The following is a 22,823-nucleotide window of genomic DNA, read 5'->3' as shown; positions in this document are numbered from 1 at the left end:
AAGGAAGGTAGGTAACAGGCCTATTTTTCCAAGGCTAGAGCCTAAAGTGAAAAGAACCTTGCCTTAGGGGTGAGCAGGGCCCAGCAGCTCAGAGAGAAACTGCAGGAGGAGATATAGGCTGAGCGGTCAGAAGGCTGTATAAGTAAGGCAGGACCTTTAGGGATGTGGCTGAGGCAGCTGGGCTCACCTGAGAAAGGTGCTGAGCTGTAGGTGAGACCCGTCAGTGACAAATTTTATAGTGCAGAAGGCCTGCAGAAGTGATGGGACTCATGCTGGTAATTCTGTCATGTGTAAAACAGATTTTGGAGACTTGTGTGTGCTAACACTATAACACATACATTCAAAAGCTAACATTTTATCAGAAAATTTTATCTTACTGAATCTTCACAACAGCAGTCCGAGGACTTACACTGTGGGTATTTATTACTAATGTGGTATCAAACTGTGTGCTGAGCTTTAAAACAAAGCAGCAAGGCACAGCCAAGATGGAAAGATGGCATGGATAATATCAACCTTTCCATAAATCATTATTTAGTGATGGACTTCTCATTTGATTTACTGTCAAGTTTATCACAGAAAATTAAGGAATCAGTTTTCTAAGCTTTCCCAAAAGAAGCAAAAATATTGTAACATGATGAAAGATCCACTTGACACCTGGCAAGGAGAGATGCCACCTTTGCAGTCTAGATAACTTTGAGACAAGCATACAGCAGCAACTACAATTTACAACAAGTAGCTTTGAGTCCCTCTGCTCTTAAGCTGCTTTGTTTGATAGAGACTTTGTCCCTCCCAAACAGTGCATCTAGCAACACAGAACGCCAGGCCCCATTGGCTCTGAGAACAAACTCCTGCTCTGCTCCCGTGCTGAATAGGGACTGCTCTGCAAAGTACCCCCATCTCACATATACCCCAGCCCATCCACACAGACCCCCAAATGCCCCACACATACCTCAGCAACCCTCCACCATCCCCATCTCATCAGCCCTGCTGCACACCCCAGCCCACAACACTTCACCCGTCCACAGCTCCCAACTCCAGCACCACAAAACACCAATTCACTCTATAGCAGCCCCACCCCTCACCCTGCAGTCCCCTAACATTCCCCACTCACCCCATAGCCCCTACAACTCACCCCCAGCCCACCACACTGCTAGGCACTCACTGCCCAGCCCCATGGAGGAGTGCTCTGCTCCCAAGCCAGAGCGGCTCCTCCTGATTCTGGCTGACCAGTGGCTCCGCTCACTCCCATCGCCCACCTGTACCCGCACACTGTGGGCAACATTGAAGAGAAAAGAGGTGTCCTGACCTGGCACACAGGAGTGCAGCACCACTCAGGTGTAGCCCAGGTAGCTGCTCATCCATCATGGAGAGCCAAACCCAAGTGGCACTGGAATCTAATAAGCCTGGTTGCAACACCACTCACTCAAAATTGGACCCCTTTCCCCCCGCCCAAATGCCAGACAGAAGCAGCTGGGCCAAACCTGAGAAGTGTTGCAACTTCACTCATATTTGGCTCAGCCCCCCTTCCATCCTCATGACGGAGGGACAGATAGGCCAAATTTGAGCGGTGCTGTGACCCTATGTGTCAGGTGATGTGCCAGAGCATCATTCCATCCTGGATTTCAGGTGCTGGAGTCACTCTCCAGACCGCTCCAACACTATGTCCTGGATCTCACGGACCTCGTGTGGTTTACCCATTCCTCTGCTTGCTGTGCATCTTTGGGTGAATGGACAATGCATCTGTCTGGAAGAAGCTGCTGAGTCAGTCACTTTAACAGCAGCAAGTCAGAGGCACCGAGAGGACTGTCTTGCATATACGAACTGCAGCAGGGCCGGTCATGACAACATGGTTGGAAAGAAGGGGTCTGTGACACCAGGATCCAGTCTGAGAGGTAGAACTGTAGGCACCCCTCCCCGCCCTCCCCCCCGAGACAGAGAGGGAGCAGAACCAGTCACCTAAGGAGCACACTCAAGAGATTGCAGAGGTCAGACATTGCTCATTCTGTAACCACAACAGGATGGTGGAAACAGGGGGTGACCTAGTCTAAAGGGAGGTCACCCTGGGATTTCCATTCTGGCAGATTGCCTGTCATGTGCAAAGAGCATCCAGGGAGAGATCACACACACAGCTCATACCTGAGCTGTCACACATACCAATTATAACATTTCTCCTCAGTGAGAAATTCCATTTCCTCTTGCATATTATCCAAACTGCTAATACTGTATCACAGTCCTAGGAATCAAACTTCTCTTCACATTCTTTACCACTGTTGGAAGCAGTGTCCCCAGCCAGCCACTGCACTGTTGTCAGTATCTGCCCTACAATGCTTCCTCTTCGTAGGGGGAGGGAGCACATTTCCAAGATGACCCCACCCCAGAACAATACACCCCAATGACACTGCAGTTCCACAATAGTAGTGTGCAACCCCCACACAGCATCAGTACAGAGCACCCCACCAACACTGCCCACCCTGGGCCAGTAGAGTCCACCCCAATGACACTGCCCCTCCCTCACCCAGGGCCAGCTCAGTGCTCCAACACTGCACCTTTGCCTCCCCACCCTTCACCTACCCAACACTGCCACCCCACACCAGTACAGTGCACCCTGACACTGGGCACCCACCCTAGGGCAGCACACCTCAACATGACCCCATTCCCACCCTATGATGCAGCATCCCCCATCCCAAGACCAGCTCACTGCACATCTTATGCCAAGATGCTGCAGCCCCAGGCCCCTCTCACTGGGGTGAGCTTGAGGTCCTGCAGCACGTCGTCCATGTAATGATACTCTGAGAGCTCCGTCTCCACCATCTCATTCTTGAGCTCCAGCACCCGGCCCATCACCCCATCGAGCATGTGCTGTAGCACCCGGCGTTTCTGCGGATGCACCATCTGGTCGTAGCAGGTCTCCAGGCAGCGCAGGATCTGTGTGTAGCGCAGGAACAAGGTGGCCAGCATGTGGAAAAACAACCTCTGGTCCTTCTCAGGCCGTGGGGGCTGAGACGGCAGCTCCTGAGCCAGCAGCTCCTTCAGGGCAGCCTGGGACTCGAGCCACATCCTCATGTAGGTGCTAGAGAGAGCAGGACATCTCCTCAGGGCCAGGGGGCTGGAGATGTGGCCCCAGCCCATGCTGCTGGGGCCAACTGCCCCCTTGTCCTCCCTTCAGAGGAACAGCTCTGGCAGCCAAGCCCCAACCCCAGGGCCCATGGGCTGTTTGCATGGGGATTGCACAGAACTGCAGCAGGTGTAATTCACCGCTTCAGTGATTTGGGGTTATGTCAGTGTATGGACCTCCCCAGCCCACAACAGCAACCCAGCTTAGAGCACCCACCTCCCCTTCAGCAGCCTAAAGTCAAACTCAGACTGCCTCTTTCTGCCCTTCACCAAACCTCCACCCCATCAGCCCAGTGCTCACACCCCCCATGCTGTACTGATCTCCCACCTCAGGCAGATACTTGCCCCACAATACCTCAAACCCTCACAGACCTCCCATTGCCCACACACACCCTTGCCCCAGTGCCCACATCCCACTGACCTCCCCAAGCTGACACCCCAGAATACCCCAGTGCCCAGGCCCCACATGCTGCACTGACTCCTGTCCCACACCATGCCTGGGGCCTCTCCCACCAAGGTGCAGCCCAGATTTTTCCCCATCCCCCTACACTGGGCCTCACCGGCTGGACATGGTGTCCATGCCTGCTCCACTCTGCCCCCCGGGCTGCCCTGCGTGGAGGAATTGTCCCATCACCCTGGAGACCAAACTCCACCCCCCATTGTCTCCATGAGAACAGCCCTAATCAGTGGAACACTTGCTAGCTGCCCTGACATATGGGAGCGGAGATTGGCCCGGCCCGGGCAGGTGGCCTGAGCTGGCAGCACCCTGGACCCGCACAGCCTGGCCCCAGGGGACACCCCCTGCCACCCAGGCCTGGGCAGGGCACACTCACCTGGCTGGGACCCCCCTCGTGGAGTCAGAGGGGACCTTGTCCTACTTAGCACCGGCCCATGGACCTGCAACCCCCACCAGCTGGGACATGGAGGGCATGGCCGGCTTGGTTCAGGGACAGCACCGGCCAGTGGCGGAGTCACACTTAACACCCCCCCCCCCACACACACAGTCACTGCTCCCCCTTAGAGGTTGTAAGTTTTATTCCTGTGGGTAGGAACAGAGTCATCAGCTCCACAGCCCCCCACCCCACGCTGCCTTTGCAGTCACTTGCTGCTGGTGTATTTGGTGACTGCTTTGGTGCCCTCAGACACAGCGTGCTTGGCCAGCTCCCCCGGCAGCAGCAGGCGGACGGCGGTCTGCACCTCGCGGCTGGTGATAGTGGAGCGCTTGTTGTACTGGGCTAGGCGGGAGGCCTCTGTGGCAATGCGCTCGAAGACATCATTCACAAAGGAGTTCATGATGCTCATGGCCTTAGAGGAGATGCCAGTGTCAGGGTGAACCTGGCAGGAAAGGGAAGAGTGTGAGGAGGGGTGGTAGCTAGCTCTGCCCCATCTCATCCCACCCCCACGCTTGTCTCGGTCCCTTCCCCTGCACCAGGGGAGCTGCAGGAAAGGGACTGACAGCATGGGAGCATGGCACGCAGCAGGGGCATTTCTGGACCAGTGAAGGCAGCTGGCAGGAGAAGAAATAAGGGTCTGTGAACCTAAGGAGGGCACCACTCCTGCCTCCAGCCAGATTTGTCATAAGCCAAGACAACTCCAGTCTGGTCTCAGAGTGGCAGTAGGCCAGTCCCAGCCTGTTGGCTTTGATCAGCATTACAGGAATATCAAGATGAGGCCCTGTAGTGCTGGGTGCAGCAGGCAGTCTCTGCCCCCGAGCTCACCCTTCTTGGGAATGGAGACAGCAGGTAGTGATGGCGGGGGACACTAGTGTTTTCCTATAGACGGCACACAGTGCAGCCCCCTGCTCAGGGGGTGAGCAATAGAGCACTCATCTCACAGATATCAGCACAACCCCACTAGATATTGAGGAGGGGAGCCCTCAGCTACCACCCACTTCCCCCAGTCCACTCTGCACCAGGCTGCAGAGCTAGGGAACAGAGCCATCAAGCAGGACTTTGCCATGGGAGCCCAGCAGGGCCATAGCAGCTGCCAACTCCCTCCCCCAACTTTATGTAGAGGCTTTTTCTAGGCCGCTCAAGAGCCCCAGCACTGGTGCATCCCACCCTGGCGGTATGTGCAGCTCACATCCCGGAGTGGGGGAGGGACAGCCCTTGTCACTAGGGCTCTGGGAAGACAATACAGGAACCCTGCACTTGTCTGGTGCCCACTGATTTCAGAGCTACTGACTGACAGGAGGAGCTAACAGACGGCCCAAGGAACAGGTGTAATTGACAAAAGATGACTAACCCTAGAAGGTAGTGGACTGCGTGTGTGAAGACACCAGACAGAGGCATTGGTCAAAGGGTGATAGAGCCAGACCAGGAATCTTTGCATATAGAAGGGGTGGTAGCACAAATGCTAGAGATAAAATCCTGGGGGAGGGGCTGCTAGCAACAATCCTGTCCTAGGTCCCAGGTGAGGGTTAGGATGCGGTACCCCATAGGATCTTGCAGACACTATGCCCCTCTCCAGTGCCTCCCCTCAGTTCAAAACACCCAGAGACCTAAGGAGGCTGAAGTCACACATACATGGTGTGTTAACATGTGTTTATCTGCTTCTGAGCACACACACACAGTCTCCTTCTGGGAATCCCACCCCACTTGCAGGGGTAACAACATAACAGCTAGAATTGATTAGAGTAGCCAGGTAGGATAAGCCCTTCACTCACTTGTTTCAGCACTTTGTAGATATAGACTGAGTAGGTCTCCCTCCTCTTCACCTTCCGCTTAGATTTCTTGTCCCCAGAGACAGGGCCTCGGCCTCGCTTCTTCCCAGCTTCTGCACTCATTCTTGATAACTCTCCAGGCACCACAAGCCAGGCTGTAAACCACTAGGGATAGCTATATAATGAGGGTATCACCTGCCACAGGTGAGACCGCTAAGGAGGGGAGGAGCTTCCCAGAGTGGATCCAGCCAGCAATTCTTCCTTGGGTGAGAGCCCCACTAGCCCAGAGAGGAACTCAGAGGAAACTAATTTGGTTCAATGAAATTGTATTGGTCTGGCAAACTGCCAAAGTCTAAGAAAGGCAGACCCCTGAGCCCCTCACAGGGAGCCAGGTTCCACCAGCCCAGCACAGGGCCAAAGGTTGGGGGTTTGTCCCCAATAGACCCAGTATGGGTCTTTACTGGGTGTTGGAGAGTTGTTTCCTAAATCTACCCCTGCTTGGTGGGAAGACTGCAAATCATAAAAGAGGGACTGACCAACTTCCCCCAAGAGCTGCTGGAACCAGCTGGAGGCAAAGTATGTGTGCAGCAAGAAGGAAACACTGACTCTGTAGCTGAACAATCACAGTGAGGTGACCCCTGAGAGCCAGCGTGACCCTATCCCCAGTCCAAACTAGCCCAGGCAGCTCTCTGGAGACATGTCCCACTCACAAAAAGAGGACACATTGCAAAGACTGGGGTGAACTCTATGGCAGTAGTGCCTCCATGGACGCCCCTGGTCTTTGGTCCGGCGTGAATCTCTTCACCCTTGGGGGATATGCAGGGCTGCGGGGGGGGGGGGGTCTCTGGAGCTCTCCTGGGGATGAATCAGTGACCACAAACTAGTGGTAAGAATCAGGTACAAAGCAGTCTTAACCCAGAGAGAATCACAGAATATCAGGGTTGGAAGGGACCTCAGTAGGTCATCTAGTCCAACCTCCTGCTCAAAGCAGGACCAATCCCCAGCTAAATCAAGGAGAGAGGAGTGACTGTGCAGCCAATGTGATGGAGGACAGACCGAGGTACTTTCTATCCAACGTCCCACTGATGAGAAGAGATTACTTCAGATGATTAAGAACCATAAAAGACATCTCATAAAAGGAAAATCCAAACAAACACTAATAAATGTGCCACTTCTGCGAGCCCCGTCTGGCTTCCCATCTGCACCTGGCTGGAGGAATCAGTGTCAATCAATGCACAGTGCTGGGAAAGGGGTTGGAAGCGCAGGAGAGTCTGGCTCTAGTAGTGAGCAGAAGACACCAGTGTCAGACCCCAACTCCGATGGGGATGGGAGAGGTGGGTCAGTCAGAACTTGTTCCTAGGGCTCAGAGGAGTCTATCAGCATCAGGCCCTGTGTCCAGCCTGGCGGATGGGCCACCCCGAGATTAGAGGTTTGTCAGTGTCAGGATCTCTGCTTGGCTAGAGGCCACGTGTGGATCAGATGTGACACACAGCTGCCCCTGCATCACTGGCTTGCAGAATGGCTCGCAAACTGTGTTGATAAAAGGCAACAATGTTTATGGAATGGGCTTCTGTAAGGCATGTCAATTGGTGCCACAGGACATTTTGATGAAAAACAGAATTATACAAAATTAACATGACACATACTAAATGGATTAAAAACTGGCAAAGTGACAGATCTCAAAAATGTAACTAAACAGGGAATCATCATCCAGCAGGTATGTTTCTAGTGGGGTACTGCAGGGATCAGTTCTTGGCCCTAAACTATTTAATATTTTTATTAGAGACCTGGAAGAAAACAAAATCATTCCTGGTTAAGTTGGCAGACAACACAGAGACTGAGGGAGAGGTAAATAATGGAGCAATCTGGACCACTTGGTAAACTGGACACAAGCAAACAATGTGTGTTTTAATCTGGCCAAATGTCCTTACCCAGCTAGGAACAAAGCATGAAGACCATATTTACAGAATGGCAGACTCTATCCTGGGAAGCAGTGACTCTGGAAAAGACTTGGGTCCTGATGCCTCATTGACTGAACATGAGCCCCCAGCCACCACTGTGCACAAAGCGGCTAATGTGATCCTTGGAGGTATAAATGGGAATATTGAGTAAAAGTAGCAAGGTTACACTACCCCTGTATTTGGCTCTGGTGCAGCCACTTCTGCAGCACTGCCTCCAGTTCTGGGGCTCATAATTCAAGAATCATAGAATGATAGGAGTGAAAGGGCCTTAAGAGATCATCTAGTCCAGTCCCCTGCACTCATGGCAGGACTATGTATTATCTAGACCAGGGGTTCTCAGATTGGGGGTCAGGACCCCTCAGGGGGTCACATGGTTCTTACATGGGGAGTCATGAGTTCTCAGCCTCTACCCCAAACCCTGCTTTGCCTCCAGCATTTATAAAGGTGTTAAATATATTAAAAGTGTTTTTAATTTATAAGGGGGGGGGTTCTCACTCAGAGGCTTTCTATGTGAAAGGGGTCACCAGTACAAAAGTTTGAGAACCACTGATCTAGAGCTTCCTGAAAGGGGTTTGTCTAACCTGCTCTTAGAAATCTTGTGTGATAAATGAAAGGGGAGGGGAGGAAGCTCCCTTTTATGGACACCCAACCAGTCAGTAGCTATAAAACCCCTCTTAGTAGCTGTTCTCTAATTGCTCTACCTGTAAAGGGTTAAAAAGTCACACTGCGATGCATAGGTAAAAGGAAGTGAGTGGGCACCTGGCCAAAAGAGCCAATGGGAAGGCAAGAACTTTTTAAAATTGAAAAAGGACTCCCCTTTTGTCTGTCTGTTGTTGTTCTCCTGGGGAGAGATGGACCGGGCAGCAGCTATGCTGTAAGAAGCTGGGGCCAAGTATAAAAAAATCATCAGTATCATACCTAAAAACTACTTATTTAAAACCCCAGATATGTAAGTAGATCAGGAAACGTTTAGGAAGATGCAATTAGGTTTATCCTTTATGTTTTTTTATGGTTTGTAGATTCCTCTATGCTAACCTCAGGTGCTTTTGTTTTGCTTGTATCCTTTAAACTGAACCTCAAGGAAGCTATTCTTGGTGCTTAATCCTGGTAGTAGCTCTTTTAAAATCGAGCAATAGCCTGAGTTCCCAGATGTATTTTCTTCCTTTTTTAAAAATAAAATTTACCTATTTTAAGAACAGAATTGGATTTTTGTGTCTTAAGAGGTTTGTGCATATGTTGTTTAATTAGCTGGTGGCAACAGCTGATTTCCTCCCCCACCCCTTCTTTCTCAGCTCTTCCTTGGGAGTGGAGGTGGTGGAAGGGGCTTGAGGGTACCCACAGGAAGGAATTCCCAAGTACACCTTCCTGGGCTTTCAAAGGGGTTCTGCACTTGGGTGGTGGCAGCATTTACCAATCCAAGGTCAGAGAAAAGCTGTAACCTTGGGAGTTTAATACCAGCCTGGAGTGGCCAGTATTAATTTTTAGAATCCTTGCGGGCCCCCATCTTCTGCACTCTAAGTGCCAGAGTGGGGAATCAGCCTTGACATCTCCAGTGATGAAGATTCCACAACCTCCCTAGGCAATTTATTCCAGTCCCTAACCACCACGACAGGAAGTTTTTCCTAATGTCCAACCTAAACCGCCCTTGCTGCAATTTAAGCCCATTGCTTCTTGTCCTACTCTCAGAGGTTAAGAACTAGAATTTTTCTCCCTCTTCCTTGTAACAACCTTTTATGTACTTGAAAACTATCATGTCCCCTTTCAGTCTTCTCTTTTCCAGACTAAATAAACACAATTTTTTTAATCTTCCCCCATAGGTCATGTTTTCTAGACCTTTAATAATTTTTGTTGCTTTTCTCTGTACTTTCTCCAATTTGTCCACATTTTTCCTGAAATATGGCGTCCAGAATTGGATACAATACTTCGGTTGAGGCCTAATCAGCAAGGAGTAGAGCAGAAGAATTACTTCTTGTGTCTTGCTTGCAACACTCCTGCTAATACAAGGATGGTGATAAATTGCACCGAGGTCAGAGAACTTTGACAATGATTAAAAAACTGGAAAACCTGCCTTATAGTAATAGACTCAAGGGCCCAGATCCACAGCAATAGTTAGGCACCTAAACTCACCCAACACCTAGGTTTTCAGGGTAAAAGTTTCTTCGCCACCTATGTTTATATTTCTGGGCATGTGAGGCGCTGCGGCCTCTCCTCGGGTGTCCAAATGCCTGTCTCCCACCTAAGGCTCAGAGCAATTCACAAGCCAGGCAAGAACATAAGAACGGCTGTACCGGGTTAGACCAAAGGTCCATCTAGCCCAGTATCTCTCTACCGACAGCGGCCAATGCCAGGTGTCCCAGAGGGAGTGAACCTAACAAGCAATGATGAAGTGATCTCTCTCCTGCCATCCACCTCCATCCTCTGACAAACATGGCTTGGGACACCATTCCTTACCCATCCTGGCTAATAGCCATTTATGGACTTAACCACCATGAATTTATCCAGTTCTCTTTTAAACGCTGTTATAGTCCCAGCCTTCACCACCTCCTCAGGTAAGGAGTTCCACAAGTTGACTGTGCACTGCATGAAGAACTTCCTTTTATTTGTTTTAAACCTGCTGCCTATTAATTTCATTTGGTGACCCCTAGTTCTTGTATTATGGGAATAAGTAAATAACTTTTCCTTATCCACTTTCTCTACATCACTTATGATTTTATATACCTCTATCATATCCCCCCCTTAGTCTCCTCTTTTCCAAGATGAAGAGGCCTAGCTTCTTTAATCTCTCCTCATATGGGACTCTCTCCAAACCCCTAATCATTTTAGTTGCCCTTCTCTGAACCTATTCTAGGGCCAGTATATCTTTTTTGAGATGAGGAGACCACATCTGCACACAGTATTCGAGATGTGGGTGTACCATCGATTTATATACGGGCAATTGTATATTCTCAGTCTTATTCTCTCTCCGTTTGGCTGTCTAAAGTCACATGCAGGGCCTAATCCTGTAGGCATACTCAGAGGCTGCCTACTGGATCAGGTTCCAATCAAAATCCAGGAGGAGGAAGAGGTGGTGGTAGTTCTATTATACTGTGGAATAATACTTAATAGTTATACGGCCAGAGAGTGAGAGAATAACTCTGCAGTCCAGTGGTTAGGGCACGCGCCATCCCCTGGGAGGGGGGAGACTCCAATTATGGTCCCCTTGCACCAGTCACTTTTTAATGATTTAATCTGCAGTGGAACAGCTTCAAAGAGAGTGACTGAGGGTGCCTACATCAGAATATTCCATAACTTCCCCATGCAAGCACTGAGTGGTGGGAGACCCCTGTTCAAATCTTTTCTCCAACTCTGGCAGAGAAGGGGGAATTGAACCCAGCTCCCCCACATCCCATCTAAGTGCTCTAAACCCTGGATTAAAAGTTATATGGGCACCACCTCCTCTTCTGGATGTTTTGTGTGGAAACACTCAGGATACTAAGCCACCTGCCTCTAGGGGCAGGATTCATGGATCACTAAGCAGAGACAGGCAATTCCTTGCAGCCTGGACATGGGTGCTCGAGAAGGGATGGACTTCATGCACACCCTTCTCATCGACATCTCCCTCCCTCCCATGCTGGCTTTGGGGATTGCATTCTCAGGCTCACATCTCTCCCTATTCATCACAGAGGGAGCCTACGCACGGAACTCAGGCTTTGGGGATTGCAGTGTTGTTCCTGTGATTTCCTAGGCCCCATGATGCTCAGCATTGCAATGCCCAAGTACCTTTGTAGATTTCACCCAAAGAGCTCAAACTATTTAGTTTAACCCAGAACAACTGAAGGGATGACTTGATCAAAGTCTGCAAGTACACACATGGAGAACAGAAATTGGACAAAGGGTTCTTCCATCGAGCAGACAAAGGTATAACAAGATCCCCGGGCTAGAAGCTGAAGCTAGACAAATTCATACTAGCAATAAGGTGCAAATGTTTAACAGTGAAGGTTATGAACCATTGGAACAACTTAGAACCATAGAATCTCAGGGTTGGAAGGGACCTCAGGAGGTATCTAGTCCAACCCCCTGCTCAAAGCAGCACCAATCCCCAGACAGATTTTTGCACCAGATCCCTAAACTCACAACCCTGGGTTTAGCAGGCCAATGCTCAAACCACTGAGCTATCCCTCCCCCGCGTGGATGCTCTTCTAGAAGATATGCTCTAGTTCAAACAGGAATTAATGCAGGGAAGCCAGGGATGGTCAGCCTAAGTATGCTTGGTCCAGGGGCTGGACTAACAGAACTTGAGGTCCCTTCCTAAGGCCTGGATGATGCAGGTGGCCAGACCGGATGATCACAGCCATGCCTTCTGGCCTTACAATCTATTCCCATTAATTTACTGAACTCTCATTTACTTAAGATGGGCATGTCCGGAGTTGCTGTGCAGTGGCCAGAGGAATATGAGGTGTGTGCCGGGCATTACTGCCCCTTGCTCTTGGCCAGTGAGCATGGAATGCCTGCCACAAGGAGGCTCTCTGGAGCCATGAGAGCACCTTGTATGCATGAGTTTGTGGTTATTGTTCAACTATCCAAATCAGCCCTTTGCAGCCAGGTTTTGTTGGTCCCTAGCCCTGGACAGGCACAACTCACCTGCACACTGCTTGAGCTTCAGCTGAGACATGACATGTAGTCACATGTGATCTCTGAGTGGCTGCTCACCCTTTGAACATAGCCAATCACAATACATATGGGACACGGGCTGTTACTCTGAATAATTTGGTCAGATTTGTACATTATTTTTGTTAATTAAAAGCATTCTCTTTCCCCCTCCACCCACCCACTTCATCTGCACTCCAAGCTTCCCAGGCCTTGCTGCTGGCCTTCTGAAGATGGGTGTTCAGCATGATAAATCCATAAACCTGTCAGGTAGTCAGACCAGTTTAATTCCTAGAGTAAGGGCACAAGAGACTATTCTAATCAGCCAGGATGGCCTCCTGCTTAGCCCAGGGAAGAGAATCTCAGCCAGGGATTCCTGCATCCCGCCCAGAACATCTGGTTGAGCTACAGCAAGTCTGTTAGAGACACTCCACTACAGCCCCTAGAGAAGTTCTTCTAATGATTAGTTATCCTTCCTGGTAAAAAACTGTCTTGCTTCGGCTCCCAGTCCTTCAGTCTCCTTCTGCCTTTGTCTGCTAGATCCAAAAGGCATCTGCTATCAGAAATCTCTTTCCCCATACAGGTACTTGTAGACCATGATCAAGTCACCTCTTAAGCTTCTCTTGCACAAATTCAGTAGATGGAGCTTTTGAAGTCTCTTACACTAAGAAAAGTTTTCCAGACCTCAAATAATTCTTGTACGGCTTCTCTGAAAACTTTCCAATTTACAATCATAGTTTTTGAAATGTTGACACCAGAACTGAACAGCTACAGCTACACCCTAGGAGCTCATGTTTCCACCATAACCTCTTAACTCCTTTCCAGAGTCACTTCTTTCCAGAATACAGCTCCCTAGTCCGTTAAATGTGACCTACGTTCTTTGTGGCTATTGTATGACCTTGCATTTGGCAGTATAGAAACACTGTTCAGATACACTCAGCTTTCTGTGTATTTCAAATAATGTTATACAACTGACCTGTCCCCCATCACTATTTACCACCCCACAAATTTTTGTCATTTGCAAATTTTGCAAACTGTGATTTTATATTTTCTTCTATATCATTGATAAAGATATTGAAGAACATTGGTTGAGAACAGCTCAATGCTGGACTGCACTAGATGATTCCCTATTTACTAGTTGGAAATCTCTTATCCAGTTTAGTTTAGAGTGTGACACAGTGATTTTGTGCAGTGCTCATTTTTAGTCCCATATGACATTCTGATATGTCAAATACCAAGACACCTACCTCTATCAAAAACAAGATTACAAGCTTCTTGCTGTTTGGTCTGAAGGTTATTTGTCTTCTGAGCTGTTTATTGTGGAAGTAGCCTTTGCAGGAGTAAAGATTTTAACTTCTTCACTTCTGACAAGTTCTCTGACTCGGTGTAAAGTACATGAATATAGATTAGCAGCCTATTCTGGAAATTGGCACAGCCTCAATGCATGGGCTGAGGAGAAACAAGCACCAATTCCTTTCTAAAAACCTGCTAGAAAATGAGAACACCAAAGACTGGATTTTGGCTTCCTTTCAGCCCAATAAGTAAGGGAGAACTGCCCAGCCCAAGATACATGATCTTGATTGCTGAAAGAGCTGCATTATGTCACATTCAACTAAGTCAGTAAGAAGATAAAGGCACGCAAGTGCCCTGGAAAAGTACAGAACTGTAGTTTTTATTTAACATGTCTTATTTATTGCACTCCTGAAATGAATGGTACTATTGTATCAACTCACCTCAGCACCTCTGCAGCTCAGTTACCCATAGTTGCCTCATCACCCAATTGTACTTATTTGTACTGGAAGACTATCCTGTACTAACAGGGGGCATTTGGTGTCAGTAGGAAAGACTCCACCATTTGCCCCAGGTCCAGGACAGGGTGCTGATAGGGCCCGGTATCATGCACTAAAACCCAAGCAGCTCAGCACTAGCTGAGAGCTGGTTCCGTGCTCTCACGCCCAGTGCACCTCACAGGAGGAGGAAGGAAAGCAGGAGACTGTTCTTCCCTCTTTATTGACTGATGGATTCTCAGGCAGATCTGGTAATTACACTGTTAAATAATCATTAAAAAACAAACCAAGGCCCGAGGAGTTTGAAGTGAAGTTTCTAAACTGAAGCAGAAAGTTGGAGGTGAAGGGTGAGAAGATGGGCTAGGGTCTCCACTTCTGTATCACTGCAAGTCAGATTCCCTACTGCCATCACCATGACTCCAGCCTATTGGAGTAGAAGGTCTGGTGTAGGATGAGACACCATCCAGGTGTGGATACAGTTGCCTGAGTGCAATCGGAATAGAAGGGAAGGGGTTGTCCAGATGTAGAGATACAGGGAGGGTCGAGGAGAAGCAATGTTGCAGCAATGCTAGAACAGAACCACAGAGACAGCAGCAGAGTCCGATTCCAGGCAGCAGGAGGGTGGGTCAGGCTGGCCACTGTGTCAGTCTCCAGGGAGAGCACCTGACCGACCCCTACAGCACTCACACATTGTGGGTCTTTTTGGTGAGCTGGGGCTCCTCATCCACTAGTTTTGACTTGAGATGTTCCTTGTAAGCGAGGATGTCACCCTGCCACTTTGCGATTGTCTGCTTCTCGCAGACCCAGATCTCTTGGGCAACCTGAAAACACAGGAAGGTGGTCCTTAGAGCAGCTCTGCTCAGAGGAACACGAGGTGGGGGATTCCCTCCCTACCCCACATAGGGGCCCAAGCTCCCTTGTCCCCTTTTGTCCAGCCAAAGCAGGCAAGGTTTTGCAGCTGCCAGCAGCTCACTAACTCAGCTAAGCACATTCATAGCCATTACGCCAAATTAGGTGATCAGCGTAACAGGCCACAGAATCTCACCCAGGAATTCGTGCATCCAGCCCACCACATCTGGCTGAGCTAGAGTGGGTCTGATAGAGACAGATGCTCACTCCCAATTTACTGGCTGAGAAAAGCACTTGACGAACCCCTCCCACCATCCTTACCTGTTGGATGAGCCTGAAGTCATGGCTGACAAGCATCATTCCTCCCTCAAACTCGTTGATGGCATCTGCCAGAGCGTCTATTGTTTCTATATCCAAGTGGTTGGTGGGTTCATCCAGGAAGAGCATGTGGGGATTCTGCCAGGCCAGCCACGCGAAACACACACGGCACTTCTGCCCATCAGAGAGGTTCCGGATGGGGCTCACCTGTCAAACAGACACTGCTTACAGCTCTGCACAGGCACAGACTGCATCAGTTCCCAGAGACTGTTCCTCCCATGAGAGTCAGGGTGGAGTACTGCATGTTAGAAGTTGAATTCTCCATGGGCAGCACCTCTGCATTACAGCAGGGCAGCTGCAGTGGGCTCCTGCCTTGACTAACCCTTCCCCCACCACTGCACCAAGGATCCTGCAGATTTCTGAAGCAGGAACAGGGAGCAGTCAAAGATGCTGCTCATGCTTGAAGTCCCATCAGGTACAGAATTAATTTAGGGGTGTTAGCCACATCCTACCCACAGCCCTAAATAATGCCCTCAGTTTCAGAGTGACTGGATGTTTCTACTAGAACGACTAGCTGGGAAAGTTAATTATTTTTAGCTTTGTGGAATTAAGAGCCAAACCAGCTGGAAGTATTTAATCGGAAAAATTTGAACGATAATTGGGAATCATTTAGGAAACACCTTTCTAGATGCCCAAAAAGCCACAAATCGAGAAAGGTGGCCAAGCTGGTTAAAACCCAACTGTGGTTTAGAGGGGAAATGAAAGCAGCTATAAAAAAATGGAAGAAAGGGGAAATTGATATAAATTAATATAAAGCAGAAGTGTGGAACTGTAGAAAATTGATAAGAGATGCAATAATATTGAAATTTTTGCCTTTTCTGTATTAAGCACGAGTTTGACTTGGTAACACGGTATTTGATTGAAAACTAGAATAATAAAATTAACATGGCACACATTTAATTAATGAAAACTGACTAACTGATAGCTCTCAAAAATGTAACTGAAAAAGGAATCATCATCAAGCGGCTGTGTTTCCAGTGTTTCCAGTTTTCCACAGGAAACTGTTCTCTACCCTATGCTATTTAACATTTTAATCAATGACCTAGAAGACAAAAGTCACCACTGATAAAGTTTGCAGAAGACACAAAAACTGGGGGATTGATAATGAAGATGACAGGTCACTGATTCAGATCAACTGTACTGGATTGCTTGGTAAACTGGGCACAACTAAATACACATTTTACTACAGCTAAATGTACATCTATACATTTAGGAACAAATTATGTAGGTCATACTTACAAGATAGGGGACTCTCTATCCTGGGAAGCAGTGACTGAAAAAGGCTTGGGGCAGGAGGAAGAGATGGTGGATAATCGGCAGAATGCGAGCACCCAGTCAATGCTGTGGCCAAAATGCTAGTACGATCCTGGGATGCATAAACAGGGAAATCTCGAGTAGGAGCAGAGAGGTTATTTTACCTCTGTATTTGGCACTGGTGTGACCGTTGCTGGAATTCTGTGTCTAGTTCTGGTGTTCACAATTCAGGAAGGATGTTGATAAACTGAAGAGCGTTCAGAGAAGAGCCACGAGAATGATCAAAGATTTAGAAAACATGCCTCGTAGTGATAGACCCAAGGAGCTCAAATGTGTTAGCTTAACAAAAGGGTGGTTAAAGGGGTGACCACATGGGGAACAAATATTTAATAATAAAAGTATAACACAATCCAGTGTTGAAGCTAGACAAATTCAGACTGGAAATAATCCAAAATACTAACAGAGTAATAATTGTAATAATCCATAATTCTAACAGAGTAATTAACCACTGGAACATCTTACCAAGGATCGGGGTGGATTCTCCATCTCTGACCATTTTAAAATCAAGATAGGATGTTTTTCTAAACATCTCTGCTCTAGGAATTATTCTGGGGAAGTTCTCTGGCCTGCGTTATACAGGAAATCAGGCTAACTGATCATAATGGTCCCATCTGACCTTGAAATCTATATAAAGCCGCTAAAGCTAGATGACTCAATTAGTCCAAACAAAAAGGCCTACTGATATAACTCAGGGACTATGTTAATACACCTGGTAAGCCAGAGCAGTGTGGGATTGGAAATCATTTAAAATGTATATGTTGGAAATTAGACCTACTTGGCAGACAAAATAATGAGAAGGCAGGCTATTTCACCCATCACTCTCTTGTGTGGTTTTTAAAGGGAAAGACTTTGGGAGGAAATTTTAAGGGACGACAGATGGGCTACCATGACAATTGCTCACTGCCCTCCGTCTCCCGGGATCCACTGTAATATCAATGGACCTTTGTCATCTTGACACCAAGAAATTTCCTGGGTGAAGAGAGAAACCCCGATGACATTGCCAATCCCACTGGCATGGGCTGAATCCCAAACACCCACCCCCCGCAACATGTTCCTTTTCTTTTCCACCTTACTACTTTATTTTCCTCTCTCTCCCCTTTTGCCTTCTGTCTAATAAGAGTGGCTTAGCTGGCCAAGACTGCATCTTTTCCAACACTGCAACCAAAAAGGTGGCTAAATGCAATGTCCTAAACAGCCCAACACTGGTACAAGTTTGTGATGTCTCGAAGGGGCTGAGAAGACCACATTCTGTGCCCTGTTTTTCCAGTAGCGTGGCTGGAAGTGACAATCAGCATCAGATACAGAAGCTGCATGTTCTATCTTTGCCGTTCTGTTCTTTCCCCTCTAGGAAATGGGATTAGACATTAACAGCAGCCCATTTCAATTAACTTAGTCTCTCTTCTTTTGGGGAAAAGAGAATATCATCTATAACACCAATAAAGAGACAAGTAGCGGTGTGTGCAGGTGTTTTTCATTCTAAAAACCCTTGCTCCAGCTAACGGGAAAGGGAACAAGGGATACTGTTAAAATGAAAACCATACCTACTTCACATTTGAAATACAGAAAAGAAAGAAACAGTTAAAAGTATCTTTAGTAAAAAGGTTAGAAAGCATTCTTAATGGTGTTTTTCATCGTATTAACAGACTGAGACCCTGTATACCACACTCCAAACCTTGTTTAGGCCCATACATTCCATCTCTAGTAAATAAATACTAGAGAACTCCATTCCAGAGAGTGGCTGCAACTCAAGACAAGTTCATACCACTTTGTACTGTGACCCAAACGTCAGATCTAGAACCAGGCAAGGTCAGGCTGGGTTAGTATATGGATGGGAAACAAAGCAGACGCCAAGTCCATCTCAGACAGATCCAAGAATAATCCAAAAATAAGGGGGAGTGAAGAGTGCAGTGTAGCCGCTCAGGTCCCTTCCAATAAGCAGTGCAAAAGATGCCTCATCACAAAAAAAATCTAGTCCACGTGGAGGTGAAGGAAAGAAGGATCCTACAACTGGCCTTCAGACAGGGACCCTGTCAACTAATGGACCTGTTTCTTTCTGTTTAGGTACCGTGCTACACCAGATAGTAGGTATGGCCAACAATCCAATAGTCCCAGTGACCCGTGTTGAACATGCCATGTTTTCATTCCCACTAAAGACAGAAAAGATTTGTTGATGATGTGTAAATTGGTGGCCATCCAGGGGATGATAATCTGTGGGCTGGAAGTGCAAGCATCAGTACTACATAGCATCCAAGCAGACAGACTTTCGTATATTGATAAGGGAAGCTCGAGACCAAGGGAAAAATAAGTTTATGGCTGGCAGAATTGAGAATAATAAGGAGGAATCTTTTTCTAACTATATCATGAATGAGAGAAATCCTAGCAATTGCGCAGGCCCATTACTTGATGAAGATGGTAAAACTGTTAATGAGGAAGGGACAGTCTTAAATAAATATTTCTGCATCATATTTGGAAAAAAAGCAGGCTGTAGTCACATCACATGAATAAACTACTGTTTAGTCCATTAGTACTAAGTGTAGCCAACGATTTTAGTTTATTCTTCATTTATTGTGTGATGTGTATATATATATATACACACACACACACACACACACATATACACACGCACACATGTATGTATGTATGTATGTATGTAATATCATATGGATTCATTGTAGGATTATAGAAGTATAAGATTGATTAGTATTTAGCCCTTGTCTACAATACCAGGGTAAGTCGACCTAAGTTACACAACTCCAGCTATGTGAATAACGTAGCTGGATTTGACATAGCTTAGTGGACTTACTGCGGTGCCTATACCGCGCTGCATCGACAAGAGACTCTCTCCTGTTGACTTACTCTTCTTGTTCCGGTGGAGCACCAGAGTTGACAGGAGAGCAATCTGCGGTCGATTTAATGGGTCTTCAGTAGTCAAATCAGCAATTCTCAAACTTTTGTACTGGTGATCCCTTTCACATAGCAAGCCTCTGAGTGAGACCCCAAAGTGGGGCTTGGATGCAGGCTGACAGCTTACAATCCCCCATGTAAGAACCTTGTGACCTCCGAGGGGTCCCGACCTCCAGCTTAAGAACCCCTGCAATAAATCGACCCCTGGTGCATTGATTGGAGCAGGGTCGATCCCCGGTAAGTGTAGACATGCCCTTAGAGGGAATCATGTATTAGATACAAGACAGACAAGCTGAAACGCAAGAACCTGTTGGCTGAGGCTTGCAAGATTTTAGCTTAGCTCTTTTAGGCCTTGGAGACAAGAAATGCTGATACAAATAAATGACCAAGGAATAACACAATGCCCTGAGATGATGGGAAGAGAGGTACCAAATGGTGATATTGTGAAAAATTAGCCAGAAGATTACAGCGTTTTTATGATTTAAAATTAAAGGCACATCTGTTGTCAACATGTGCCTTAACCACGGGACACAGGTTGTGTGTCAAAGCTAATGAGAATAAAGAGAACCTACACAGACTATAGCAGGGGTCAGCAACCTCTGGTACACGGCTCACCAGGGTAAGTACCTTGGTGGACCGAGTCAGTTTGTTTACCTGCTGCATCGGCAGGTTCGGCCGATTGTGGCTCCCACTGGCCGTGGTTCGCCGTCCCATGCCAACGGGGGCAGCAGGAAGTGGTGTGGGATGTGCTGGCCACGACTTCCCGCCACCCTCATTGGCCTAGGACGGCGAACCGCAGCCAGTGGGAGCCACGATCGGCTGAACCTGCCGACGCGACAGGTAAACAAACTGGCCCAGCCCACCAGGGTGCTTACCCTGGTGAGCCCCATGCCAGAGGTTGCCGACCCCTGGCCCATAGAAAACAGGGTCACTTAAGTTTTTAGGGTAAATCAGACCAGTAAAGAAAAAGAGGGTTGACATGTCTATGGACATGTGCAGAACGTAGGAACAGGCAGAATCACATTATAAAAAGGGGGTGACCAGAGCAGGAAAATTGAGATTCCCATAGGAAAAGTCCAGCAGGAACCATCCCTCTACTGATGACCAATCCATGAAACACCCATCAGACCCCGACAGTATCGTTAAGGGTGTGAGTATAACTATAAGCTTGCGTCATCATAACTTTTTAACTGTACCTTTAAGTTGTAAGACAGACTAGACCTTGTACCTGTGAATGTCTGTGTGGTCACTATCCTTGGTCTTCATGTGTGCCTAGAGACTCTAAACCTGAAGCAAGTAGAACAGGTAACTTTCACTCTGTTAAGCGTAAAACTGTAGCCACCAGAGTCGAACCCACAATGGTGTAATACCACATTATAAAATTCACTTAAAATAAAAAAAAGTCTACCTGAGGATATTAAGAAATCTCTACTAGGGTTAAAATATTTTTAAAATCAATATAGAGTTCTAGAATAGCTGATTGAGATGATCTTTTGCCCACTGATGTTAGTTTTTCAAATATCTTTAAAAGCTGGGGAACTGGAAAAGCTGACAGGATTCAAATTAGTAAAAAAATGGATGGGGAATATAATACCTTTTTTTTTTTAAACATGAAATTACAAGTTTGTCTGACAAAAGTAACCGTGTAGAAGTAGTATTCTTGATTTTTGTAAAGCCTTTGAATTAGTACCATGCCATTGATCAAAAAAATTAGCATTACACAATATCAATAAGGTGCACATTAAATGGATTAAGAACTGGCTAACAGATCTCAAAAAGTAGTCATCAATGGTGAATTATCAAATAGGGATGTTTCTAGTGGGGTTCTGTGGATGACAAAGATTGGCAGAGTGAAAGTAATGAGGAGGTCTGGGCAGTTACATACAGCCATCTGGAGTGCTTTGTAAGCTGGGACCATTCAAACAAAATGCATTTTAATACAGTCCAATGCAAAGTTCTTCAACTAGGAACAAGGGATGCACACCAGTGCTATAGAATAGCACTATACCTGAAAAGCAATCACTCTGAAAAGTATTTAGGGATCATAGTGGACAAGCAACTCAACATGACAAGCATCTTCACACTGACTTGCCAACCTAGCAAGGAGAGCTTTAAACAAGGTTCAAAGGGGGAAGGTGATGAAAGCATAATTAGGGCAACCTTAACAGAGGGGCTGGATGGCAAGGGTAGAGTGAGAGGACATGGAAAGTTACAGTAGGGTCAAAGGAGCAATAAGAGATAAATCAGTGGGGGAATCTGTTCAGCATCTTAGAAGTCTATACACAAATGCAAGGTGTATGGGGAAAAAAGGGAAAAACTGAAAGTATTAGTACACAAGCTAAATTATGACATAATTGACATCAGAGACGTGGTGGGATAAGCGATTGGGAAACAAAATGGCAAATGAAATTTAATGTAGATAAATGTAAAGTAATGCATGTTGGAAAAAATAACCCCAACTATACATACAATATGATGGGGGCTAATTTAGCTACAATGAGCCAGGAAAAAGATCTTGGCATCATCGTGGATAGTTCTCTGAAGATGTCCATGCAGTGCACAGAGGCAGTCAAAAAAGCAAGCAGGATGTTAGGAATCATTAAAAAGGGGATGGAGAATAAGACTGAGAATATATTATTGCCCTTATATAAATCCATGGTACGCCCACATCTCGAATACCGTGTACAGATGTGGTCTCCTCACCTCAAAAAGAGATATTCTAGCATTAGAAAAGGTTCAGAAAAGGGCAACTAAAACAATTAGGGGTTTGGAGAGGGTCCCATATGAGGAAAGATTAAAGAGGCTAGACTAAGGGGGGGGATATGATAGAGCTTTATAAAATCATGAGTGATGTGGAGAAAGTGGATAAGGAAAAGTTATTTACTTATTCCCATAATACAAGAACTAGGGGTCACCAAATGAAATTAAATAGGTAGCAGGTTTAAAACAAATAAAAGGAAGTTCTTCTTCACGCAGCACAAAGTCAACTTGTGGAACTCCTTACTTGAGGAGGTTGTAAAGGCTGGGACTACAACAATGTTTAAAAGGGAACTGGGTAAACTCATGGTGGCTAAGTCCATAAATGGCTATTAGCCAGGAAGGGTAAAGAATGGTGTCCCTAGCCTCTTTCATCAGAGGATGGAGATGGAAGGCAGGAGAGAGATCACTTGATCATTGCCTGTTAGCTTCACTCCCTCTGGGGCACCTGGCATTGGCCACTGTCAGTAG

The 22,823-nt window shown here is 47.0% G+C and overlaps 3 protein-coding genes across 7 annotated transcripts in view; all 3 read right to left on the bottom strand.

Annotated features, from left to right (window-relative positions):
• The window catches only part of IQCA1L (IQ motif containing with AAA domain 1 like), a 139,723-nt gene that overhangs the window by 57,879 nt on the left and 59,021 nt on the right, over positions 1–22,823 (bottom strand). The window lies entirely within an intron of this gene.
• On the bottom strand, positions 4,151–13,582 carry LOC127045944 (late histone H2B.L4). The gene is made up of 2 exons (XM_050942842.1): positions 5,780–13,582; positions 4,151–4,449 (listed from the first exon to the last, which is right to left on the bottom strand). The coding sequence occupies exons 1-2, from the start codon at positions 5,897–5,899 to the stop codon at positions 4,213–4,215; spliced, it is 357 nt and encodes a 118-aa protein (XP_050798799.1). The 5' UTR covers positions 5,900–13,582; the 3' UTR covers positions 4,151–4,212.
• Positions 14,355–22,823, bottom strand: part of ABCF2 (ATP binding cassette subfamily F member 2) — a 34,529-nt gene continuing 26,060 nt past the window's right edge. For 2 of the 5 annotated variants that reach the window (XR_007772835.1, XR_007772836.1), the window contains exon 14: positions 16,811–16,878. Coding sequence is in view for 1 of the 5 variants with exons in the window: in XM_050942596.1 (XP_050798553.1) it covers positions 14,834–14,971; positions 15,321–15,524 (342 nt within the window). In the remaining 4 variants the exon portion in view is untranslated. Of the gene's footprint in view, positions 14,972–15,320; positions 15,525–16,795; positions 16,879–22,823 lie in introns of those variants that run through there. The other 3 variants (XM_050942596.1, XR_007772837.1, XR_007772834.1) reach the window with 3 other exon arrangements.

This window comes from Gopherus flavomarginatus, chromosome 2 (assembly GCF_025201925.1).
Source record: "Gopherus flavomarginatus isolate rGopFla2 chromosome 2, rGopFla2.mat.asm, whole genome shotgun sequence".
Taxonomy (NCBI): Eukaryota; Metazoa; Chordata; order Testudines; family Testudinidae; genus Gopherus; species Gopherus flavomarginatus.
Note: the sequence above shows the minus strand (reverse complement) of the source record. Positions and strands in the feature narration are given on the sequence as shown.